The sequence below is a fragment of the Oncorhynchus tshawytscha genome, linkage group LG13 (genome assembly GCF_018296145.1).
Source record: "Oncorhynchus tshawytscha isolate Ot180627B linkage group LG13, Otsh_v2.0, whole genome shotgun sequence".
Taxonomy (NCBI): domain Eukaryota; kingdom Metazoa; phylum Chordata; class Actinopteri; order Salmoniformes; family Salmonidae; genus Oncorhynchus; species Oncorhynchus tshawytscha.
The window spans coordinates 56,409,320-56,427,710 of record NC_056441.1 but is presented as its reverse complement, the minus strand read 5'-3'; the positions used below and the strand labels follow the sequence as shown (position 1 = coordinate 56,427,710).

The 18,391-nt window shown below is 45.8% G+C and overlaps 2 protein-coding genes across 2 annotated transcripts in view; both read left to right on the top strand.

Annotated features, from left to right (window-relative positions):
* LOC112265198 (serine/threonine-protein kinase SIK3 homolog) overlaps positions 1–10,350 on the top strand; it is a 53,283-nt gene extending 42,933 nt beyond the window's left edge. The window contains 11 exon segments of the mRNA XM_042295989.1: positions 3,497–3,616; positions 3,902–3,960; positions 4,194–4,297; positions 4,479–4,821; positions 5,458–5,741; positions 5,744–5,789; positions 5,791–6,152; positions 6,344–6,510; positions 6,782–6,911; positions 7,347–7,473; positions 8,053–10,350. Of these exon segments, the coding sequence (XP_042151923.1) occupies positions 3,497–3,616; positions 3,902–3,960; positions 4,194–4,297; positions 4,479–4,821; positions 5,458–5,741; positions 5,744–5,789; positions 5,791–6,152; positions 6,344–6,510; positions 6,782–6,911; positions 7,347–7,468 (1,737 nt within the window). The 3' untranslated portion in view covers positions 7,469–7,473; positions 8,053–10,350.
* Positions 10,351–11,002: 652 nt separating this feature from the next.
* On the top strand, positions 11,003–17,996 carry LOC112265949 (transmembrane protein 25-like). The gene is made up of 9 exons (XM_042295988.1): positions 11,003–11,427; positions 14,207–14,428; positions 14,614–14,964; positions 15,219–15,509; positions 15,681–15,794; positions 15,901–15,934; positions 16,386–16,489; positions 16,686–16,766; positions 16,963–17,996. The coding sequence occupies exons 2-9, from the start codon at positions 14,353–14,355 to the stop codon at positions 16,995–16,997; spliced, it is 1,086 nt and encodes a 361-aa protein (XP_042151922.1). The 5' UTR covers positions 11,003–11,427; positions 14,207–14,352; the 3' UTR covers positions 16,998–17,996.
* Positions 17,997–18,391: the final 395 nt, after the last annotated feature.

Here is an 18,391-nt window from a genome sequence, read left to right as displayed (position 1 = left end):
ATGTCATTGCTCATTTCTTGGCCCAAGCAAGTCTCTTCTTCTTATTGGTGTCCTTTTAGTAGTGTTTATTTTGCAGCAATTCGACCATGAAGGCCTGATTTTCATCTTAACAGTTGATGTTGAGATGTGTCTGTTACTTGCACTCTGTGAAGCATTTATTTGGGCTGCAATCTGAGGTGCAGTTTTATATAATGAACTTATCCACTGCAGCAGAGGTAACTTTGGGTCTTCCTTTCTTGTGGCGGTCCTAATGAGAGCCAGTTTCATCATAGTGCTTGATGGTTTTTGCAACTGCACTTGAAGAAACTTTCAAAGTTATTGATGTTCCGCATTGACTGACCTTCATGTCTTAAAGTAATGATGGACTGTAATTTCTCTTAGCTTATTTGAGCTGTTCTTTCCATAATATGGACTTGGTATTTTACCAAATAGGGCTATCTTCTGTATACCACCCCTACCTTGTCACAACACAGCTGATTGTCTCAAACGCATTAAGAAGGAAAGTAATTCCACAAATTAACTTTTAAGAAGGCACACCTGCTAATTGAAATGCATTCCAGGTGACAACCTCATGAAGCTGGTTGAGAGAATGCCAAGACGGTACAAAGCTGTCAAGGCAAAGGGTGGCTGCTTTGAAGAATCTCAATTATAAAATAGATTTTGATTTAACAGTTTTTGGGTTATTATGTGATTCCATACATGTTATTTCAAAGTTGTAATGTCTTCACGATTATTCTACAATAGTAAAAATAAAGACAAACCCTGGAATGAGTAGGTGTGTCTGAACTTTTGACTGGTACTGTAGATCCAAGGTGGGGGCACCGAGGGGGGTATCAAGAGGTTAGAGGTCCCTGGCCATGGTAGGATGGGTATAGAGGGTTTAAAGGCAGGTTGAAGGGGATATTGGGATTGGCCACGGGTGCTGATGTAACTAGTGGTAATTAGGAGTAATCCCATAGACTCAAGTTTCAATGGTGACGTGGTCGGAGTAAACACTAGGCTGCTGGGTTACGGGGGTGAGGCAACACAAAACAAGCTGCCGTTGATGTTGACGGCACCTCTGCCCTCGGTCAGAGCTAGAGTTATCTCGGCACCCAAAACCACTTCAGCTATCCTTGTGCCAGATCTGTTTGTGCTGTCATGTCAACTCTTTGTCATGCCGAAAGGATAGCACAAGCAGATCTGGGACCAGGCTAGATATCAGCTAATCGATTTAACAGTTTAATGTCAAGGCTGGGATGAGAGGTGGCGAAGGGATCTCCAAGGACATTGTAACAGTGCACAACAAAGCAATAGCGAAAATAAACATTTGACAATTTCAGAACCGGTCTGTATTATGGAGTCAACAGCGATTTTAGAAGTGTAAGGAAGGACAACATGCCTTATATACAAACCTCATGGACTCTGAAATGTATTCAATTTAATTCAAAAAGCTTTATTGTCTATCAAATGTACATAAGAAGGAAATGGTCTTTTGACATCAAATCTTATTTGCCACATGCGACAAATACAACGGGTTTAGACCTTACCGTAAAATGCTTACTTACAAGCCCTTAACTCTTATTTTTCTTAATACTGCATTGTTGGTTAAGAAAATATTTACTAAATAAACTAAAGTAAAAGAGCAACAATAAAATAACAGTAACGAGGCTATATACAGGGGGTAGCGGTACCAAGTCAATTGTGTGGGGGTACAGATTCGTCGAGGTAATATGTAAAGTTGAAGTCGGAAGTTTACATACACCTTAGCCAAATACATTTAAACTCAGTAGCATTGCCTTTAAATTGTTTAACTTGGGTCAAACGTTCCGGGTAGCCTTCCACAAGCTTCCCACAATAAGTTGGGTAAATTTGGCCCATTCCTCCAGACAGAGATGGTGTAACAGAGTCAGATTTGTTGGCCTCCTTGCTCGCACATGCTTTTTCAGTTCTGCCCACAAATTTTCTATAGGATCGAGGTCAGGGCTTTGTGATTGCCACTCCAATACCTTGACTTTATTTTCCTTAAGCCATTTTGCCACAACTTTGGAAGTATGCTTGGGGGTCATTGTCCATTTGGAAGACCCATTTGCGACCAAGCTTTAACTTCCTGACTGATGCCTTGAGATGTTGCTTCAGTATATCCACATAATTTTCCTACCTCATGAAGCTATCTATTTTGTGAAGTGCACCAATCCATCCTGCAGCAAATCACCCCCACAACATGATGCTGCCACCCCTGTGCATCACGGTTGGGATGGTCTTCTATGGCTTGCAAGCCTCCCCCTTTTTCCTCCAAACATAACGATGGCCATTATGGCCAAACAGATCTATTTTTGTTTCATCAGACCAGAGGACATTTCTCCAAAAAGTACGATCTTTGTCCCCATGTGCAGTTGCAAACCGTATTCTGTTTTTTTTAATGGAGGTTTTGGGGCAGTGGTTTCTTCCTTGCTGAGCGGCCTTTCAGGTTATGTCGATATAGGACATAGAGGATATAGATACTTTTGTACATGTTTCCTCCAGCATCTTCACAAGGTCCTTTGCTGTTGTTCTGGGATTGATTTGCACTTTTCGCACCAAAGTATGTTCATCTGTAGGAGACAGAATGCGTCTCCTTCCTTAGCGACATGATGGTCCCATTGTGTTTATACTGGCACACTATTGTTTGTACAGATGATCTTGGTACCTTCAGGCATTTGGAAATTGCTCCCAATGATGAGGCCTGTGGAGGTCTGCAATTTTTCTTTTCTGAGGTCTTGGCTGATTTCTTTTGATTTTCCCATGATGTCAAAAGCAAAGAGGCACTGAGTTTGAAGGTAGATCTTGAAATACATCCACAGGTCCACCTCCAATTGACTCAAATGATGACAATTAGACTATCAGAAGCTTCTAAAGCCATGGAATCATTTTCTGGAATTTTCCAAGCTGTTTAAAGGCACAGTCAACTTAGTGTATGTAATCTTCTGACCCACTGGAATTGTGATACAGTGAATTATAAGTGAAATAATCTGTCTGTTAACAATTGTAGGAAATATTACTTGTGTCATGCACAAAGCAGATGTCCTAACCGACTTGCCAAAACTATAGTTTGTTAACAAGAAATTTGTGGAGGAGTTGAAAAACGAGTTTTAATGACTCCAACCTAAGTGCATGCAAACTTCCGACTTCAACTGTACATGTAGGTAGGGGAAAAGTGACTATGCATAGATGATAAACAGTGAGTAGCAGCAGCCTAAACAGGGGGGTTCAATGCAAGTAGTCCGGGTCGCCATTTGATTAGCTGGTCAGCGGTCTTATGGCTTTGGGGGTAAAACCTGTTAAGAGGCCTTTTGGATCTGGACTTGGATTGATTTGAGCCTTGTTTATCGTTGCATTCTATTGTCATTGGATGGAGCTATTCTGAGTGAACGTGACAGCAAATAATGCTATTCCTTATATTCCGGGTGCCTCCGCCTTTCTTTGTGTGGTCTCTAACGACAATATGTTTGTGTGTTTGTGCGCGTATGTGTACCAGGAGTGTGAGCAGCTGCAGAAGATGTACGCTTGCCCCCAGGACGAGAGGCTGCTTGAGCACACACAACAACAGCATTTCCTGTACCAGCAGGAGCAGCAGATTCTACACCAGCAGATACAGGTCACTGTGACACACACCGACATGGACACACACACACACACACACACACACACACACAGAGAACGACACGCACACTGCATGGTTTGTATCAGCGGGAGCAGCGTTTTCTACACTAGCAGATGCAAGTCACCATGACCCTAGCCTAGACATTTCTGTCCCCATCTCTTCTCTCTCTGAAAGACACCACGAAAGGCTGGTCGATGTGACACAAATACAGTAAACACGTGCCATGATGTGTTCCTAAATTGTTTTTCCATTGTCTGAATCTTTCTCCCCCTTCTGCAGGCCCTGTCTTTGGGACACGGAGAGTGCCAGCCCAGTCACCTTACCCACCAGCTCCAGAGGTGAGAACACCACACACACAACAACTCTGAGCGAGAGACTAATGATAATCATTAGTGACTAAAAACAATAATTTATTTTTAGACACCTTGGTTCAAAATAACACACTCAATGGCAATTGTCTGCTAAACACATGTAGTGCAGCTCAGAGAAGCTCCGCCAACAAGCCAGGCTTTTGTGCCGCTCTATTAATGAGTGTTATTTACATCCCTTTCTGTTCTCTCCCTTCCCTCAGGTTGCGTATCCAGCCCTCCAGCCCACCGCCTACACATGCCAGCAACCACTTGTTCAGACAGCCCAATCAGAGTCCCCCTCCAACAGCGATGATGCAGGGCCATGGTGAGTTCTAACTCTACCTCTTAGCCTTACTTGTCTTTCTTTATTAGACTAAAGGATGATAAAGGTCAATATGACTCAATTGTTAATGATCCCTTATTAGGACGAAGTGATGGTTGAAATAACCAGTTTGTAGGTACAGTAGCTCTCTTCTGACTGACTGATCTCTCCCTCCTTCCCACAGGTGTGCCATCAGCGGTTCAGTACCAGCACGGCCCCGCCCTCTATCAGCCCTCCAGCGGGAGTCCTCCCCCTTGCGGCCTGCGCCCCGTCACCCTGCCTCCGCAGCAGCAGCCCTGCCCCTCCTCCCGTGGCGGGGGTGTACCCATGCCCCAGCAGCAGCCCTGCTCCTCCTCCCGTGGGGGGGGCATCCCCATGCCCCAGCAGCAAGTGACTATCCAGGTGCAGGAGGTGGAGCTGGGAGGGGGCGGGGCCCAACAGCGCCAGCAGCATGCCTTCCTTTCCACGCCGTGCGCCCACCGGGTCCTGGGGAAGCAGCTGAGTGCAGACAACGCCGAGACCCACAGGTGACCCTCACACCGCTGCTCACTTTGTGCCTGAACCGGCATGCCTTTGCACATCTTTTTCTGCCAGCACTTTTCTTCAACTTTCATGTTCTTCAATTCTGTGTTTTGGACTTTCTTTGTGAATTCTTCAATTTCATTTTTCTCCCCACCTTTTTATTTTTCGTTTTCATAATGTTCACAGTTATTGTAGATTTCAGTCTCTCATACCTCAGTCAACCCTAGGAAACCATGTTCCTGAAGCCAAAAACTCACTCATAGTACAGTTTTATAAACTGTGTTGCCCGTGGCACCCTATTCCCTATATGGTGAACCATTTTAGACCATGTGCCCTGATCAAAGTACTCTATATAACAGGGGTGTCAAACATATGGGCCCATCAGCCCATTCAATCCGGTCCTTTTAAAAACAATCTAGACAGTCGGAGATCATAGAAAATCCCAAAAGCGATGGACAGATGCTTATGTTTTGCACATTTTGACTGTGAGGAATCCAGAATACTATCTCAATGGTGTATTAGTTTTTTTCCTCGAAGAACTCTCTCAGTATTTGCTGGAGTTTGTGTTGGACGGTTCATTTGGTTGCAAGTGGCATTAGCTGACTATTCTCCCTCTCTTCCCTTGGTCCCTAACTCCCCAGTCGCAGCCTCGGACGGTTCAACACATACGACCAGGCCGCCTTCAACAACCCTCATCTGTTCAGTGAGGGATCTCGGGCCTCTGGGGTGGTGGGTGGCTACAACCCCTACCTCCAGGGGACCTCCCTTAAGGTGCCAGGGATGGAGGCCTACCAGGGTGGGGTGGTCGGTGGGGCCGGAGGCGGGGGCTACGGGAGCCCCTCTGCCCTGCAGCAGGCTCTCCTCTCCCCCACCCCCCTGGAGTACCGGCCCCAGCAGCACGTCACCCCCACCCTACAGGGTCTCCTCTCCCCCGCCACTCCCTGACGGGCCACGCCGACCCCGCCTGCCCCCCAGGACCTGGCCTCCTTACTGAAGAGGCAGAGCCCTCGACCGGCACCCCCACGCCCCCAATGTGCCCCAGGACTACGGGAGATGCTGCTGCGCCAGCTCGGCCAAGGGGAGTCTCTGGAGCCGGGGAGCCCCTACCAACACCTCCTCCAGATCATGCCCCTAGACGTCCAGCCCCCCAGCCTACCCCACTCTGAGAGCATGGAGGAGGATGACCTGCCGCCCGGCTACCATGAGGGCCTCCTGGCCAAGGCCCAAGGCTGTGGGGACAGCCATGACCTACTGGGCCCCCCCCGGGGAGGGACACCCCCCTACAACTCCCCCACACACAGACACGGCTACATCAGAAGCACCACCACGACCAGAGGTAATGGCCAAGCAGGCTCAACCACAGACGTAGAACCTAGTCATTCTATTTCTGTAGTCTCAAACAGCTTTCACGTCACTGTATGTTAATATTCGCATGCGTTTTACACGCTCTCCTGCTTCGGTCGCACAAGCTACAGTCTACATTGTTAACTTCAGTAATCCCTGCCTCCTTCTCTCCCCCCCTTCCAGACAATGAGCATGTTGACTGCAGGACCCAGGGGCAGCAGGTTATGGAGCAGGGCGTGCCTGACCATAATGGAGTGGGCTACTCCACCAGGGTCCCCCAGGGGGACGGCTATCGGCCCCGGGGCCAGCTACAGCGCCACCACACCATCCAGACCAGCGACGACGCCTATGTGAGTTTCTCACGGTGCCATAATGTGCTCTGTTTGGGACCATAGAAATAGAATGTACTGAATTTCTCAGCCTCTTATGTAGATCTCAAACGATTGGATAGTTTCAATGGATAGGTCTTAATTTACCTATCAGAGGGCACGATGCACCGTGTTGCTCATACCTATATTTTCAGATCTGTATGGCATGCCTAGGGGTAGGGACGAGGGGTTGATTTGGAATTGAACATTGCGTGCATTTATGAACTTAACGTGTCTTTCTGTACCTCCTCAGGACCAGGCCGAGCCCATGACTGGGATGAGCCTATTGGCTGGCAAGGCTCTGAGCTCCGCCCGCATGTCTGACATCCTCAACCAATCACCTCTGACAGGAAGCCAGCAGCTCCACCAACGGGAAGAGTCGGGTCAGTGTCACATACACATACACACACCAAATGGGTTAAAGTGTGTGAAACATGGCAGACTCGGTCAAATGTGAACTATTTAAAATCATTTCTATCACATGACTAATGTATAGTGTAATATATGCCATTTTAGCAGATGCTTCTATCCTAAAAACAACTTCCAGGGTCAGCCATAGTAATACGCCGCCCCTGAAGCAAATTAGGGTTAAGTGCCTTGCTTAAGGGCACACCGACAGATTTTCACCTTGATGGCTCGGGCATTCGAACCAGCGGCCTTTTGGTTATTGGCCCAACGTCCTAACCGCTAGGCTACCTGCCGCCCAACTGAGCCACGGAGGATCATGCTCATGCACTCACAATACCCACCAAATACCTGCCTTGAACATGGAGGAGTTCTTCCTTCTGAAAGGCTGTGTGTGTTTTTTCTCCTGGCAGTATGTGACGTGGAGGGAGAGCTCCACGCTGGAGCCTGCTACCCGTCGTCCTGCACCAGCAACATCCTTCACAGCTACAAACCCCCAGACCTGCAGTACAGCATGGAGCAGGCCGGGGTCTAGCACAGGTATGCACATGCACTTAGGCTGCGTCCCAAATGGTGCCCTATTCCTTGTGTAGTGCACTACTTCTGACCAGGGCCTTTGACCAGTAGTGCACTATATAGGGAATAGGGAGCCATTTTGGACAACCTTACAGTATGACTCTGTTGCGCTACACTCCGTCTACAGTGAGTGAATGTCTTTAGCCAGAATCATGTCAATGGTTGTCCATACTGTTGCCACTGTTTGTTAATGCTGTTCTTAGATCAGCTGTCAGTTAGTTAAACCTTCATTTTGCCAGGCAGGTCATTTCTGGCCTGATTCTCATTCACAGTACCGACTTTGTTGGTCAAGAGGTGAACATGATAAAGCACAGTACTTGAACTGTTAGTGCTCCTAGCTAGGGGATATCGAGGGTGAATCTCAATAGTATTACCTTGGTTCCTCACCTCCTTCTTTCACTGCCTTCTCTAAGTACACTGGAGGAGAAGGACCGTGGGGAGGAACCTCAGATCTGCTCTTTCAATGTGTTTTGAGATGAGGGAAAGATAATTGGGATTCACCCCTAGCGTTAACTCTGTCCCTTTGTGTTCTCTCTCTCCTAGGAGCGTGTCCTGTGTATAAAGGTCCACATCAGCCACCTGTGTTGAGCAGCATCACGCCAAACCGCCATTGTCTGTCTAGAGGGGGCACTCTCTGTCAGTCCTGGGGGAGGGCAGGCTGCCTGCAGGCTGCAGTCTGGGGTGGGTGGGAGGGGATTGGCTGGGTGAGGGGGAGTGGGTCCAATGCCAGCATTCTGTTCTGCACAGCCATCTAGCAAGCATTGCCATCATTGGCTCTCTCCATTTCTGCTCTTCCATCCGATTGGATAGATTGGTCTCTGCCACCCCCATTCACTTCTTCCTTCCTACCCCTTGTGGTCCCCCTCCCCCAACTGTTGCCATAGCAACATACTCATGCGCCTCAATGTCCCAGGCAGTCATACAGGCAAAATATATAGATCACATAAACATACACGTGCAAACACTCAGCCACAAACCCAAAGTATTCACACCAAGTCTGTGCGTGGGGATTCCTGTGAGGTTCTGTCCGCTCCTCCCTCTCCCCACCGCTGTATTCCGGTGGACCATTCCGGAGTGGACTGTGATCTCAGATCCTATGAGGCTCTCTCTCAGAATGACCCATTACGTTGGGCTTGCGGGGATGGGTTTGGTTCAGGCTCAGGGGTGCTAAAAAAAGAAACAATGGAGCTCAGTGACATCGAGGATTGCACAGCACAACCAGCTCTCATTTTTACATTTTATTTTCCTGTTCTGTCATTCTTTTTCTTAATTGTTTTTAAAATTAATTTTTACGGCTAATGTTCATCTAGAAGTTATGATCATTATTGTTACTATTATTGTTATTACTGTTTACTGTAAAATAAGTTTTTATTGTTATTATGATTATAATGACAATTATTATTAAAGAAAAAAAAATGTTCTGTGTTGCAAGGAGGACAACATTTTAGTTTTGATTACTTATGTAATTCTGCACTTTCAGTTCAATGCTATCTTTTATTCTTCTCCCTGTTTACCCTCTCATATTGCCTGTTCCTTTTCTCACTCCCTTGTTCTCTCATGTTTTATGCCCTTCTCCCCCCCCTGTTCATTCCATCCTTCCTCCCTCTTTTTCCACTCCCCATCGCTCCCCTGCCCCCTCTTGTGACAGTGTGGCATTGTGGGTAGTTTTAACTGACATTCTTCCCCTTCCTCCTCTGTACAGCGACACCATGTATAGATTGCAATTTCTGTATCATATTTTTGGGGGGAGGTGTTGGGGAGGCATTTTTATATTGTTATTATTTTGTATTTTTGGATGTCTTCAGATGTCATATTTTTTTTATTTGGGGGGGGGAATATTGAGATTTTTAGCCAAAAGAGTACAGGGAGAAGTCTCCTTCATTGTCATAAAAAAATATTGTTCTTATTGTTTTATTATCGAGACACTTGAAGAGGAGAGTGATTATTTGTGTTACTTTTTATCATTTCAATCATTGATGCCATTGTTATCGTTCTCTGCTTTTTAGGGGTAGATTTTGCAGGCAAGGGGTTGTAGGGTGGTTCGGTGCTGGGAGTGCAGTAAATGAAATGGAGGGGAACTGTAATATAGCTGACAAATCATCCCCATCATCATCATAAGACATTTAGAGGTGGAGAGAGAAAGAACCCTTCTCCTCTCGCTCCCCCAATCTGCAGTGGTACCCTCCGTCTCCGACCTCATCGCCCCCCTTATTGGCCGACACACAATGGACATTGCTTCTCCTCCCGACTCTGGCCCCGCTACGGCCACATCTCCAGGAGGAGACTACTACTCTGCACATATGCTGCCTCCCTTTTCTATCTCTTTCTCGCTCTCTCATTCCCTCCCTTTGTCACATGATCAGCAAGGGAGACCTACTCCAGCCCCAATACTGGATTCAGTCCTCCATCGCTTCAGAAGGAGAGAAATGAGGAACTGACCATAAACTGAGCGGTCTCGAGTTTTGACCCCAACGCAGTATGTACAGTTCAGATAGTGAGCGTAGGGTTTGGGAGAATGATCCGCCCACCTATCCTCCCCCTTGTCCGCAAGGACTCCCAGTGCATCATGGTCCAGCGAGGGACTGTGTGTGTGTTGCTGATGAGGGACCACCTCCTTGTTTTCTTCTTCCTTATCTGTTTCTGTCTGACTTCCCCCTCCATCGTCTGTAAACCAGCTCTCTGCTCGGCACCTGTATCCTATGTTCTCTTTTTCTATCCTTTCATTTAATTTTTAATTTTTTTTTTTGTACAAAAATACTAAAGTGCAACAATGATTAAATAGAATTCCAACCAAACTGAGATGAATTAAATAAATATATATAAATAAATAATTTAAAAAGACTATGTGTTTGGGTGATGTTCGATACATTTAAGGAATCTGTATACCACCTGTGTGGAAAGTTTGCTTGTGTTAATGCTTGTCTTTTGCCAGTCTGAATTTCATACTGATTGACTCGATACAAAAGATAGAAGTTATTGTGATGCAGTTGCTTGTAGTTGAGGAGCAGACTTAATGATGGTCAAACATGTACACTGACGGCAAACATCTTTATGCACTATAACAGGGTTGCTTTCTATTCCAGTTCAATAAAGTCAATTCAGAAAGTAAACAGACATTCCCACTGGAATTGGAATTTCAGTTTACTTCCTCAATTGACTGCATTTAAAAATTATCAACCCTGACATATACTCCAGGTTTGACAGTATGTGATACATGGGGCACAAACCTGAAATTCTCATGGGTGAGAAGAATAACTCCACTAGTTCTATTTGTCAGATTTAAGGAAAGGACCTATTTGCCACTGACACAGGAGCACTGTAGGGATGAAAGTGGATCATTGGGTAAGCTATTGATCTACATCCCTCTACCTCGGTGCTGCAGTGCTCTGTGATCATCTTCTTTGGTCTGTCTGTAGAGCTGCACTGCAGTTGCTTTTCAGGCAACGGTAGCTGAGCACAGATCTATGGGAGCCCTGTAGTATGTAATAGGGGAGGGGCAGGCAGGGATGCTGCGATTGGAAGATGGACAAGAATTATGGATAAATTTAGTCCCTGTGCCTTAAGACTGACACCTTGCCCCCCCCCCCTCATCACTCTCCTTCCAGACATTTCACCCTTTTTCTCTCGCACACCTTGGAATACATGGTTAGTGGCTCATTAAATGACAGATGCATTGCGTAGCTTGTCCCATTTTCCTCTCGCTCCCCCTCTCCCCTTGTTATCTGTGTGGCGACAGCATGACTGCCTGCGTCAGCCACTAAATGCTGCTTGCTGCAGTCGGAGGATCGTGTGTGTGTGTGTAGTTGAGTGAGCCGGGGGGGGGGCTGCTGCCTATCGTCTCCTCTACTACCCTACCCAGCATGCATGGAGGACCGACAGGCTGAATCATCCCACCACCTTTCTGTCGACTGTGCCAAGGTAACACTAACGTGTGTATGTGTGAGAGAGAGAGAAACATAAGAAAGAATGGGGGAAGAAAGATTAGGACTGTTATGTGTTGTTTGTTGGTGTATCTGAGTTTGAAAGACAGTGCTGTGTGCATTGCTGTGTATGTGTTTGGGTGGGTGTGTTTTGAGACACTGCATGCATCCCTGCACAGCAGATTAAGTGTGTTGTGCAGAGTCTAGCCCACTCTTGTCCGTTACTCCCTTCAATCCATCGTGCCTGTGCTTGTTATAATGACAAGCTTCCACTCCTCTACCTACTAGACTGATTGCACAATTGTTGATTTGGGGAATACTATTCTCATGCCGTCAGCTTTATATGTTGATGTCATGCTTACATTCCTGCTTTAGTGGAAGGCAGTGACACATTGATCATGTGACTATGACCAACCGTGATTAATAGTATCAGGCGTTTTGTCCTTTCTGGTGCCTTTTCACACATTCATTTGCATACAGTGCCTTGCGAAAGTATTCGGCCCCCTTGAACTTTGCGACCTTTTGCCACATTTCAGGCTTCAAACATAAAGATATAAAACTGTATTTTTTTTGTGAAGAATCAACAAGTGGGACACAATCATGAAGTGGAACGACATTTATTGGATATTTCAAACTTTTTTAACAAATCAAAAACTGAAAAATTGGGCGTGCAAAATTATTCAGCCCCTTTACTTTCAGTGCAGCAAACTCTCTCCAGAAGTTCAGTGAGGATCTCTGAATGATCCAATGTTGACCTAAATGACCAATGATGATAAACACAATCCACCTGTGTGTAATCAAGTCTCCGTATAAATGCACCTGCACTGAGAGTCTCAGAGGTCCGTTAAAAGCGCAGAGAGCATCATGAAGAACAAGGAACACACCAGGCAGGTCCGAGATACTGTTGTGAAGAAGTTTAAAGCCGGATTTGGATACAAAAAGATTTCCCAAGCTTTAAACATCCCAAGGAGCACTGTGCAAGCGATCATATTGAAATGGAAGGAGTATCAGACCACTGCAAATCTACCAAGACCTGGTCCCTTAAACTTTCAGCTCATACAAGGAGAAGACTGATCAGAGATGCAGCCAAGAGACCCATGATCACTCTGGATGAACTGCAGAGATCTACAGCTGAGGTGGGAGACTCTGTCCATAGGACAACAATCAGTCGTATATTGCACAAATCTGGCCTTTATGGAAGAGTGGCAAGAAGAAAGCCATTTCTTAAAGATATCCATAAAAAGTGTCATTTAAAGTTTGCCACAAGCCAAACATGTGGAAGAAGGTGCTCTGGTCAGATGAAACCAAAATTGAACTTTTTGGCAACAATGCAAAACGTTATGTTTGGCGTAAAAGCAACACAGCTCATCACCCTGAACACTCCATCCTGGGACGGAGATTTGTCTTCCAACAAGACAATGATCCAAAACATAAAGCAAAATCTACAATGGAATGGTTCAAAAATAAACATATCCAGGTGTTAGAATGGCCAAGTCAAAGTCCAGACTTGAATCCAATCGAGAATCTGTGGAAAGAACTGAAAACTGCTGTTCACAAATGCTCTCCATCCAACCTCACTGAGCTCGAGCTGTTTTGCAAGGAGGAATGGGGAAAAAATGTCATTCTCTCGATGTGCAAAACTGATAGAGACATACCCCAAGCGACTTACAGCTGTAATCGCAGCAAAAGGTGGCGCTACAAAGTATTAACTTAAGGGGGCTGAATAATTTTGCACGCCCAATTTTTCAGTTTTTGATTTGTTAAAAAAAGTTTGAAATATCCAATAAATGTCGTTCCACTTCATGATTGTGTCCCACTTGTTGTTGATTCTTCACAAAAAAATACAGTTTTATATCTTTATGTTTGAAGCCTGAAATGTGGTAAAAGGTCGCAAAGTTCAAGGGGGCCGAATACTTTCGTAAGGCACTGTATGTGTGGTGTGAAATCCCGGACTTATTTTAAACAGGCCTGTGTTTTTAATCTACTGATAGAGACCTACTCAGAATTTACACTGCAGCTCCTCACAAATCAAATTTGGACAGCCAGCAAATGATTGAATACTTTGGATTCAGGGTCTATTTGTGAGGAGCATAATCAACTCTTGCTCTACCTCTCCTCGTCACTGTTCATTGTGTCTTTATATGCCTATGGTCCCATGTGGCTCAGTTGGGAGAGCATGGCACTTGCAACGCCATTGTTGTGGGTTCGATTCCCACAGGGGACCAAAAATGAAAAAAGTATGGAAATGTATGATCTCACTACTGTACGTTGCTCTGGATAAGAGTGTCTGCTAAATTACTAAAATGTAAAAAATCATTTGAAATGCACTTAGGCTATTTCTGTGTCTTTCATAGACTGTTGTATCCTCTCTGATTGGCTGTTCCTTTGTCTTTTTTTAATGGATTGTCCAAGAAGCTACTGCTCCTCTGTTGACGTTTTGTTCACATTAGTTGTTTATCTGTCTCAACTTGTGATCACCACATTCTCTTTGTCTCTCGTAGGGATCTATCCTCTTTATTCCGGTGTGTTTTTACTGTCTTAGTTCCAGTTTCTTTCCTTCTGTCTGTTTTCTTGTCTTTCTTTCTAGGGCTAATGTAATTCTTACATGTCAGTGTTCGCTCTCTCGCACTCTCTCCCTGTCTTGTTTCTGTCTGTTTGTCCACCTCTGTTTTCCTTGTCATTCTCTTGTCTGTGTAATCCCTCTATTCAGTCACTGGAGAGCAATCACTGTCCTGTCCTGTCCCGTCCCGTCCGTCCGTCTGTCTCTGTCTTAGCAGCTGGGTGTTGGTGGTCCTGTGGACGAGCATGGAGTGTTTGTGTCTGATGCAGGGGCCAGGCACCACTGTCCTGTCCTGTCCCGTCCGTCCGTCCGTCCGTCTGTCTCGGTCTCAGCAGCTGGGTGTTGGTGGTCCTGTGGACGAGCATGGAGTGTCTGTGTCTGATGCAAGGGCCAGGCACCACTGTCCTGCTGCTACACACTTTGGCTTGGGCATGGACAGGTCAGTAACAAGACTGGATCATGGAAAATATACCACCACACAGTATACTACTCAGTACTTTATGAGTCACAATATATTGATTAAGGATAAGGATTCTCATGAGAAACAGATGAAAAGTACATTTAAATGGACACTGGGTTTCAAGTGCACATATTTTGAACATATAAACTTCTCTCTACATCCAGGTGCGATCGAACATGATCCCAAGATTGATGGACGGCATCAAGCTGCACTAACACTGAAAGAGAATGTCACCCACAAGTTCAACTGCCAGTCAGAGGGTTGGAATCCTAATGCCCCGCCCCTGCTGACGTGGTATCTCAACGGGAAGCGACAGAGACAGCCGGCAGACAAACGGACACCTGGGCGCCTGGTGATGACATCAGTGGAGGAGTCTGGGCTGCTCAAATCGGACTCCAAGCACAACAGCACCTTCTCTCTGAGAGCCAGGAAGTGGGATACAGAGCTGGTGTGTGCCGCCTCCAGCCCTCGCAGTGGAGAGAGCTACAACACCACCGTCACCCTCAATGTGCAGTGTCAGGAGGCTCGTTGAATGATCTACTGATGTGTTGTGGGGAATGTGTTTATATGGTTATATCTTGTGGCTGTTAAGGTGTCATAACCAAATACAGTATTAACCCCAGTCCTTCTGCCTACTCAGATCTTCTCATTGAATATCAATATCCAATATGATCCCACCACTGTAGGTTATTTAGACCCAGTAATATTGAACTGATGTGATGCTCAGTTTCCCTCTATTTGTTATGTTCCCATACCTTTTCTATCCCAGTCCTGCTGGAGATTCTGCGTGTAAACGCTCACTACACTGAAACCTCAGACCCTGGTCTCTCCCTGGTCCTCTTTGCCTTAGTACGGTCCAACCCTTCTGCCCACATCACCTGGGTGGACCAGTCTGGCCAGCTGGTGGCCAACACATCGGACTTCCTCATCCTGGACTCGCGGAGCTACCCATGGCTGACCAATCACACGCTGCAGGTCACCCTGAGCAGTCTATCAGGGAACGTCTCTGTGAACACCAGCAACAGTGTCGTTGCAGCTCAGAGCAACCTAACCCTGGCAGGTCGTTATCACTTTTAGCCTTTTCTCACTATGGTACCGAACCAGACTGTCTTGCAAAGGGTGGACGCGTAACCAGGCCACCTGAGCATAGCTTGGTTTGGCCCAGCTCGGTTCCACTCAATAGTGTGAAAAGCCCCTTTTTCTACTACAGTCCTGTATCTGTATTCTCCAGTGTTCCTCCAGTCCAGGGTGGAGGTGCCGGTGCTGGGCATCCTGACAGGGGGCGCAGTGGGCTTCATTACCCTTCTCATCCTCTGCCTTCTGCACAAGGGCAAGACCGTCATCGGTGAGACAGGGGAGCAAGGAGGGTGGGAGGAACTGTTGTATTTTCATGATTCAATGAATGAGGTACTTTAAGTCTCTGAAAAATGTCTGTGCTTGTTTTTTTTCAGATGAGCCAGTCGAGATTATAATGGCAAAAAAATGGTAACGTACATTATTTGGCTAGTTTATCTGTTGTTTGTGTCAGTTGTCAGCGTAGGTGTGGGTTTAAAATGTGTCTTTCTTTGAATATGAAAAAAAAGGTCAAGTGGGAGGGAGTATGAAAATGTCTGCATTCACCACTACTGTAAGTTGCTCTGGATAAGAGCGTCTGGTAAAATGACTAAGATGTAATACTTACGTATTGTATTCAATGGTATATATTTATGCATGCGCATGCTCCTCTGTTTGTATTTACAGTACAGTATTTAAGGCAAGTGTCTGTATAATAATATACTTTACATGTATGTATATGTATTCACTAGGAAACAAACGGAAGCACACATGCCAAAACGGGGAGGGACATACCTGAATTTATCCAAGAAGAGACTGATTTTCATTGCTTTGGTTTGCGACGGTGTGCACTAATGAATACACCCCATGATTCTTGTTTCAGTGTCGAATCACCTACTATGAAGGTAGACAAGATATACCTACCCAGAGAGAACATGTCTCTACCTTCCAACATGCAACTCAAGGACCTCAGCACCCTGCGTAAAGGTAAGACACTACTGCTGAGAGACAGATACCTCATTAGAACCGAGGTAGAAGTCTCATCAATGGTGCAAAGCAATTCCAAAACAGGAAACCGAGTGGTCATGTTGGTGCCCTGGGCATTGGCACCTGTCCCGGTGGTCTTCTCCATGACTCCGTCCCATCTGTTATTCTACTTCCTCATCACTATGTCACTCTGTAGCACGAGAGGCCGCCAAACACCACCTTGGGGAGAAGATGAGCGAGGAAGAGGAGGATCTGTCTGCTGCCTATGCTGCGAGGGGTAAGACAGGGTTCAGAGGTTTAGGGTTAGCTTACCTGTTGAATGGAAATTAGTTGGCCCACTCCACACTAATGTAATGTTACATATTTTCAGGCTGTTACAAAGGGTGTGTGTGTAACTATTGTTTGTGTGTATATACCGTGCACCACCTATGTCCGTACATTGTTATAAATTTTGTTGTTGACACCCCCTCCAGGCTTTGCCCGGTACTCCATGGTGGGCGAAATCTAATAAGGTGAACAGCAAGAGCAGTGATGAGATCTGGCTCTGACTACTATGCCACAGTCCCACCACTGGATGGTCAAACCACAGTTCAACCGGCCAATAGGAAAGACTGCCTGTCAGCCAATCTCATCTTCAAAAAGGACCAATAGAGATGCTGAGATGATTACAGGCGGAGACCAGCGAGAGAAACCGATCAGGGAGATATGATAGGTAGCGATCTCACTCTGGGTTTATCCAGATGAACCTATTACAGCAGGTGATCACATTCCAACTTGATTCAGTGAAAATCAGAAACTCAGAATATCAGGTCCTATGTTAATTGTTTAGTGTATTTCAAGCTGACTGGAATAAATCTGTAGCCTGGTCCTATATCTGTTTGTGCTGTCTCTCTGTTTGGTGTGACAATATGTCATGAACAGATCTGGGACCAGGCTAATAACTCTGACTACCATGAACTGAATCATCAAAAGGTGCAGTTGTAGAATCAAGTTAACGCATTTAGATGGCTCTAAACACCTAAACTGATGCTTAGTGTGGGAAGTATACTGTGGCTCTAAACACCTAAACTGATGCTCAGTGTGGGAAGTATACTGTGGCTCTAAACACCTAAACTGATGCTCAGTGTCGGAAGTATACTGTGGCTCTAAACACCTAAACTGATGCTCAGTGTGGGAAGTATACTGTGGCTCTAAACACCTAAACTGATGCTCAGTGTGGGAAGTATACTGTGGCTCTAAACACCTAAACTGATGCTCAGTGTGGGAAGTATACTGTGGCTCTAAACACCTAAACTGATGCTCAGTGTGGGAAGTATACTGTGGCTCTAAACACCTAAACTGATGCTCAGTGTGGGAAGTATACTGTGGCTCTAAACACCTAAACTGATGCTCAGTGTGGGAAGTATACTGTGGCTCTAAACACCTAAACTGATGCTCAGTGTGGGAAGTATACTGTGGCTCTAAACACCTAAACTGATGCTCAGTGTGGGAAGTATACTGTGGCTCTAAACACAAACCTAAACTGATGCTCAGTGTGGGGGAAGTATACTGTGGCTCTAAACACCTAAACTGATGCTCAGTGTGGGAAGTATACTGTGGCTCTAAACACCTAAACTGATGCTCAGTGTGGGAAGTATACTGTGGCTCTAAACACCTAAACTGATGCTCAGTGTGGGAAGTATACTGTGGCTCTAAACACCTAAACTGATGCTCAGTGTGGGAAGTATACTGTGGCTCTAAACACCTAAACTGATGCTCAGTGTGGGAAGTATACTGTGGCTCTAAACACCTAAACTGATGCTCAGTGTAGGATGTATACTGTACCAGTGTTTTAGATGGTTTACACTGACTGACAACTACCACATCTCTGGTCCTGAACGTCTCTAAAAACGAAACTAAAAC